Genomic DNA, 7,988 nt, shown 5'->3' with positions numbered 1-7,988 from the left:
AGGTGATGGCAGAGCAGGATTAGTAAAGGGAAGTGATTAGTAAATGCTATTTAGATGTCAGCCATCAACTTTTATGACTTAGCAAGGGGCTGTGCCTTTAATTTACAGTAAATTTGGCACCTGGACCAGGGTCCTACTTCTCCCTCCACCAGTCTTAGGGTCACCCCTCTTGTTTCTCTGGGGCTTCTAACAGAGAATCACTGTTTGGTCTACACTGGAACGCTCTGTCTTGGTTCTTCTTGCATTGGCTTTCCCAAGGTCAGAGATCAGAATTCCTCAGTGTTTGGAGTTGCATAGGCAGAAAAAACTATCGAATTGATTTCTGCTGTCCCTTCTCCCTCCCTCTCTCTTCCACGGAACACCCACCCATCTATTATCTCAGTGAGCTGTATCTCAGATACCTGTGGAATAGATCAATCCAAGCAGTTGCATTTCAAATGGTTTAGAGCTTGTCAATCAATATAAATTCAGAGCCCCTAGAAATATCCTTGTTCTAAAGATTAAGGGCACTTACAGCCTGGTTAATTAATTTCACTTGATCAAGAATATCTTCAGGCGGAACAAGAAAACTACTATTATACGCCATATGTCTGCAAAAAGTTTAGTAGTGGTTTAGAGTGTGGGCTCTGGAACAATAATGCTAATTGGGATCCTGGTGACATTTCTTGACATAAGTATGACCTTGCGCAGGTAATCCAAACTTTTTATTGCTTATCATTTCTTGCCTGTAAAATAGGGATAAGAATGGTACCGATCTCATAGGGCTGCCGAGGTAAATGAGTTAACACACATGTAAAGTGACTGCAATAGCATCTGGCCCATAACAACCCCTCAATTACCTGGAGCTAATGGCAAAATTAAAAACTAGACCCTGCCCTGGCTGGTTTGGTTCAGTGGATAGAGCGTCGGCCCTCAAACTGAAGTGTCCCAGGGCTCGATTTCGGTCAAGGACACAATGTTTCTTTCTCTCCCCTCTCTCCCACTCTCTCTAAAAATAAACATATAAATAAAAATAAATGGAAAAATATTCTCAGGTGAGGATTAACAACAATACAACAACACTAGACTCTGGTAACTTTATTGGCAGCCACAGAAGAAATGAGTTGATAGGAACAAAAGGAATCTCCTGGAGACACTGCCGACAAAACTTTACCAAAAGCCCCAAGTATGTTTTGTGAAATGACTAACAGAATCGGCTCCCAAGGAAAGCTTAATCTTTCCGTATCCTTTTCTTTCAACTATGCCCTTCAACCCAACTAACCATAAAGACTGAAGCGCTAGCTACCTTTCAGAAAGACCCTCTCACTCTTCGGAGTGACTAAATTTCATTCCTGGCCCCAGAGGACTGGTAGAGACTCATTTTTACTTAATCACCAGGCCTCCCAGGGCATCTCGCTCCAGCACAGCTGGGAAGCAGCGGCCTTCAATTTACATTCCAGATCCTCAGAATTAAGGATAAGAGAAAACATATTGCTGGGGGTGGGGAGAAGCGAGAGACAGTTTAATTCGCTAATCGATAGTGGGTTTAAATAAATTCGTCATCTGGGAAGTTAAACTGGTTTGGGAGAGGGGTCATCACAAACTGAAAACGAGCAGTTGACAACTCCAAGACAGACCAAAAAAAAAAAAAAAGTGCCTGTTGGCAGGTGCTTGCTTGCAGGCGACAGAGGGCGAAGTGATGGAGAACCAGCGGCGGGGAGCTGTGCCTCCACCGCTACCCCTTTCTCCGGACGCTGATGTAGTTCTCCCCTGGGAGCATCAGCCTCCCTCAGTCCGGCCAGGCGGTTCCCCAGGGCCCTGCATCCGAGGCCGGGGGCAGAAGGAGTGGCGGTTTGGAAGCTGAGAGGTTGACACGTGAGAAGTAAATAGAAAACGGGCGATATGCGGCTGCCTCCCCTACGCAGCCTCCCCCTTCGGCCCAAAGCGCGGAGGGCGAGCCTGGCGGGCGGAGGAGGCGCAGCGCTCCTGAAGGCCCTGGGGCGCTGGGGGCGTGGGCACCGGGGCCCGCACTCTCCCGAGGCAAGACCCCCGCCCTTCCCACCTCGCCCGCTTCTCCGCGGACTCCCAGAGTCGCACCCCCGGGCGTGGAGGCCGGCGCCCGCGATCCTCGGCGGGCAGGGCCAGAGCGCACTCACCTGTACTGGTCGTACTTGGCGTACACGGACCACTCGGCGGGGTCGCTCTCGTAGGCTTCCATGACGGCCTGCACCTCCTCCACGTTGACCTCCTCGCTGGCGAAGAGCTGGTGCAGGATGCGGATCAGATCGGTTAGCGTCCGTGGCTTCAGCACCTCGGTCTGCTCCATCCTTTGCAGAGCTGGCGGCACGCCTTTCTCACTGCGGGGCTTCAGCGAAGGAGCTGAGCGAGCCTAGGAACCGGGGACGAGGGACCCGAGGTGCCAGCCAGACAGCTACACGCACACACACACACACCCCAAACACTGAGAGCCACAGCTAAAAGAATCCCTGGCCACGAGACCGACACCCACACCGGGCGGCGTGGACCTGCGATCTAGTAGGACGCGCGCCGGACACAAATCAGGACCGAATCCGCTGGGTTTAGCCTCCCCGGCCCTTTTTAAGCTCTCGGAGTCAGCGGGAATGTACCAATGGCCCTCGGAGGGTGGGGAGAGGCGGGTGCAACCTGAGGAAGGTGGCGGCGACGGCGGGAGCGTGCGGGCCAGGCTCACGCACTCAGCGTCCGCCCTCCCGGCCATGCAGCCCTCCCGGAGCCCTTCTCCCGCGAATCCCCGCACTCGCGGTGGGCTGCGCGCCGTCCCTCCCCCGCGTTAACAGGCTCATTTTGGCCTCCCACCCCCACCCCTTTCCACACGCCCCTCCGCCGGCGTTCCGGGGAGGTTACTTTTGGCCACCGGGGTTCCACACCCTGGGACGCAGACCGCGGGGCTCCGGAGGGAACGGCTGGGGGTAGATGCTGTAGAAGGAAGGGGCCCTACCCGTCAGAGAGAGCTGAGGAACGTGAAGAGCCTGTGAAGGTTGAGGATGGATTCCACGTCCAAGATGGAGATCGGTTTTGATCGATTGAAACTATAAGTAATATGCTTTAGGTGAAAAGAGGTCGAAGTCTTCAATGAAAAAAAACACCTTCTGTTGAATTTATTGGCGTGACATTGGTGTTAGGAGTACAATTCTATAGTACATCATCTGTATATTGTATTGTGTACTCTACTGAAAGGACATTTTGACAAAGGAGACTCGGCTGTCCAGCTAGATTAGCAAGTAGAACCATAGAAGGCCAGGTACCCCTCTTTGATTTTAAAATCAAACATTACCTAAAAATTATTCTGTGGAAAGACCTGATATTTCAATTCATGGTGAAAGGAAATGCTGTGTGTGTGTGTGGTGTGTGTGTGTGTGTGTGTGTGTGGTATTTTTTCCCCCCAATGCAGTATTTAAAGGGTTTCTACTATCCCAGTGGTCAGCAAACTCATTAGTCAACAGAGCCAAATAACAACAGAACGATTGAAATATCGAGAGCCAAATTTTTTAAACTTAAACTATATAGGTGGGTACATTGTTATTAACTTAATTAGGGTACTCCTAAGGCTTAGGAAGAGCCACACTCAAGGGGCTAAAGAGCCTCATGTGGCTAGTGAGCCGCAGTTTGCCGACCACGGTAGACTAGACTATTTAAATACATTATTTCTAGAAACAGTGCTTGGAGAACAAGGCAAATTAAGTATGAATGAAAATACGAAAAATGTGAGGGACAGAAGAAATGCAAGCGTAGATTCCTTTTTTCTCATTAACGGACCCAGGGAATAACTTGGACTCAAGATTATTAAAGGTCTTCTAAACTTCTGGAAGACTAGTCTTTTTTCTTCTTCTAGACTTTGCTTTAATGTATGTATATACAGGAGTGGGCAAAAGTAGGTTTACAGTTGTGAATACACAGAAATTTATTCTTGGTTTTTCTATTCATTGGCATTATTATAATGATTTATTACTTATGATGTATCTTTGAGGTAATGATGGCTGGTCATTTAACCTATTTTTGCCCACCCCTGTATGTATGAGTGTATATATTATGTACAAATGTACTTGTGCTAACAATGTTCTTCAGAAGTACAAATGACAGCTCAATCACCATTGTTCTGAAAGGACTTTGGGTAGAAAGCATGCCAGAAGCCAACCTTTTGTGATGTGTTGCAATTAGAGGATCTAGTAACAATACTTTAGATTCTGAGAGGTAGTTTTACTGTACTCTGCATTGATCAGGGCAATGATTTACACATTCTAAGACAGTCATTGACATGGCGTGGGTATTCAAAGGAGGGAACCAGAATAGAGGTCTGTAAATATACACCTATCTATCCATTTTTAAAATCATGCACTACATGCCAGGCACTGCTCACAAAACAAAGTCTCTGCCCTCACAGGGTTTTTGTCCTAATAGGGGGGAGGGCACAGATAGACACACCAAGAAATATTACATAAGTATACATGAAGTGGACACAAATACTGTATACTATTTACAATGGAGGAAAACTGAAGCAGGGGGAGGACAGTTGAGGGTGGTGGTATTTTAGAGGGCCTAGGGCAGTGGTCGGCAAACTGCGGCTCGCGAGCCACATGCAGCTCTTTGGCCCCTTGAGTGTGGCTCTTCCACAAAATACCAACTTCTGCACATGGGCCACGAAGTTTCAATCGCACTGTATGTGCACGCCCACCAACCTGGATACAGCATAAATATGTGAGTCATCTCTCATGTGTGATTTCTCATAGGCCCAGTTTGGTTCTTCTCCAATGTCTCTTCGAGTTGTACTTGATTTTATTACCAGTTTTCATCCGAATCCATTGAGAAATGGGCCGATTCTGCTTATGTCTCTTGGCCAGGAACCTCTTGATCCTGAGTCTTGTGGGAAGACATGGTGAAGGAGAAGCAAACGTACGCACCTCACCTCGGTGGCGGAGAGAGAAGGAAGCGGAAGGACGTATTTAGTGGCACTGACGGGGTGGGGAGGGGAACACTCTTGATGATATTGGATCAGGGACTGAAAGATGTGAGACATAGTTTTCTGAGGGAAGTTTCCAAGTAGAGGAAACAGAAGTGCAAAAGTCCTAGGATGGGAGCAAGCTTAGTTTTTGAATAACACAGATGAACATGGATATGCATGGGAGGTTTGCAGGTGGGGACTCATCACAGAAGACCTTGCTAGGTCTTCAGCTTTTGCTGATATGGGAGGCCATCTCATCATGCATTGTATCTCACATCATCACAAGAAGGGTGAGAACTGTATTTTGAGATACCATTCACATATTTCATTACATCATATTGTTATAATTGTTCTATTTTATTATTGTTAAATCTTACTGTATCTAATTTATATGTATTTATATCTATGTATGGGAAACTTTATCGTAAGTATATATGTATAGGAAAAAACAACACCTATAGGGTTCAGTTCTATCCCGGGTTTTAGGAATCTACTGGAGGTCAGGGGTAAGGTGGGGACTACTCTACACAAATTTCCTTTATTATTGTTTTTCAAAGTTAGATTATACTTTGAAAGCCACACTTAATTTCATTCACTTAATATATAATGAATTACTGATTAGGTATGTGTAAGGCAAAGCACTAAGTATTATGTGTGTGGGTACCAAATAAAACCCCCAAAATCCTATTTTTAGGGACATTACAATGATGAAAGGGTATTGGACACAGTATTTATAAGGTAGTATGCAGCAGTGCTGTAATAGTGGTAGTTCACTTAACTGTTCTTACAAGACAGAGCATCTCCCCCTGGACTGATTCAGACTAGCTTTAAGGAAGCGTTAAAATATAATTAGGCAGAGGCAGGATATGACAGGAGGAAGGTCAGTGCACTTCCATAACTGAATTATATGAGCAGATTTAACCAAGTTAACTGCCACGCATCAAAATGGAAACCATCACCACATGCCAAGATATTCTTAATTTAAAAAATCAATTTGCAATGATTATAAAAATTTATTACTCACAATTTGGGTGTTCTTTAATATTTTCAGCTGAAAATTCTCATGAAAAAGGATTTTAAAGTTGGTCAGGGCTGCCACTTAGGGAAAATATTTTTTTATAGACGCAGTGGCTTGCGTCTATAGATGCTTACGGCATACAATGGGTTAAGAAACAGAAAAAACAAGCACATTCAGAGAATAGTGAGTAATCCAGTGTGGGTTGAATACTGATGTAGAGAAATAGAACTTGTAGGACTAAACGTGCTGTTCTGCTTTCTGAATACTTTTCTTCCCATTATGTGGTTTGTAGCTGACTTACTTATTGCCAGAAGCTTACCCAATATAATTCTTCAAAAATGAAGCTGTATGAAAGGTGACTGCCATACCCCTTCCCTTGAACAATGCACTTCCACTTTGGTTTATACACAACTAAACTGCTATATAATTGAAGGCATAGTCTGCACTTTTCAGTTTTTAACCTGCTTAGAGCAGATATTTAAGGTTCCTTCAGGGTTAAAACTTCTAGAAATTCAGATTCCAGGAAGTATCCAATCTTTTTAAAAAAATATATTTTTATTGATTTCAGAGAGGGAAAGGGAGTGAAACAGCAATGATGAGAGAGAATTATTGATCGGCTAACTCCCTGAACGCATCACACTAGGGATGGAGCCTGCAACCCGGGCATGTGCCCTGATCAGGAATCAAACTGAGACCTCCTGGTTCAACCACTAAGCCACACCAGCTGGTCAGGTATCCAATCTTATTTTGATTACAGATATTCTTAGCTTAATTTATACCCTAAATATGAGGAACTCATTATGAAGTTCTTGGTGTAGATACCTTCTAAGATAGAAGCACAATATTCTAATAATTACATGCCCTTTGTATGCTGTGGGTCATCTTTGCACAGTAAGATAAAGCATGACATTACTGACAATGATTTTCTCATGAACATAAAAAACAAAATATAACCCTCTCCCCCCACCAAGTTTAATTACAGTTAACAGTTTAAACCAGACATCTGCAAAAAAATTTGTGAATTGTGTATAAGGTGCCCATCACCCAGCAACTTAGGGGATCCAGGCTTACAAGTAAGTGTTGCAAAGTTAGCACAGAATAATTATTTGGCTAAGGATTAAGAGATAATAGTGTAAAAGAGATAATAGTGTAAATATGGTTTGTAATAGTGTAAAACCCTGTACTATATCTTCAAGGTTATTATGGGAAAAAAACCCCACAAGGTATATACATATTTAGCTAACCTCAGATTTAATAAGTTCTTTAGATCAAAAAGGAACAATTAAATTATGTCACAAACTCAAACTCAAATAGCTTTGATTATCGAAGTAGTAAATATCCCATCACTTAAAACCTTAGTGGCAAATATTAAGTTAAACACATTTTTGCTATTTGTTAAATATATACGTATATAAATACATTCACACCCTTCAGTAACTATTAATGGAGGAAGCTACAGAACAGATCCACATCCAACCTATTTGACTTGACAATGTTAGTACACTTTCCAGCTTCCAACATATATATAAATTTCTTACCTAATCTTATAAGATAAATTTGCACAATTCAACCTGTACTATTCCAGTGCTAACTACTAGCTGTATTAATTTATTACACCAGAACACTGGCATAAGGGGACTTAAGAATTTATTCTTGGACAGAAAATGAGAACTGAACAGCAATTTCATCACTATAAATGGAATTCTTCCTTAGCACCCCCTAATGCTAGTGTATGGCAGATCATTAATCATAAAGTACATTACTTTTGAAAACAAACACTTAAGAGAATTCTTGTACATACTTTAGATTGTTTGGACATTCCATTCAATTCATTGGAATGCTTTTTTAATGCTGCATTACAAATATAATACAGAATTTTTAAAAAGTTAAATCTCAACTCAAGCAATTACCAGTCTAATGGCATTAGAAAAAAAGGTACTTTTAGTCATGGCATGAAATACATGTAAAACTAAAGCTTTTGTTCAGTTTTTCTTTGAGAATTTCAAAGTTGAA

The 7,988-nt window shown here is 43.2% G+C and overlaps 1 protein-coding gene and 1 pseudogene across 1 annotated transcript in view; both read right to left on the bottom strand.

The window, feature by feature from the left end:
• The window catches only part of CDO1 (cysteine dioxygenase type 1), a 13,351-nt gene extending 10,780 nt beyond the window's left edge, over positions 1-2,571 (bottom strand). The window contains exon 1 of the mRNA XM_006755271.2: positions 2,136-2,571. Coding sequence (XP_006755334.1) covers positions 2,136-2,305 — 170 coding nt within the window. The 5' untranslated portion in view covers positions 2,306-2,571. The remainder of the gene's footprint in view (positions 1-2,135) is intronic.
• A 2,124-nt stretch (positions 2,572-4,695) lies between these two features.
• On the bottom strand, positions 4,696-4,992 carry LOC102772444 (annotated as a pseudogene).
• Between the last annotated feature and the right edge of the window lie 2,996 nt (positions 4,993-7,988).

This window comes from Myotis davidii, unplaced genomic scaffold, assembly GCF_000327345.1.
Source record: "Myotis davidii unplaced genomic scaffold, ASM32734v1 scaffold130, whole genome shotgun sequence".
NCBI classification, from domain to species: domain Eukaryota; kingdom Metazoa; phylum Chordata; class Mammalia; order Chiroptera; family Vespertilionidae; genus Myotis; species Myotis davidii.
The sequence above is the reverse complement of the archived record's forward strand: the minus strand, read 5'-3'. Positions and strand labels throughout refer to the sequence as shown.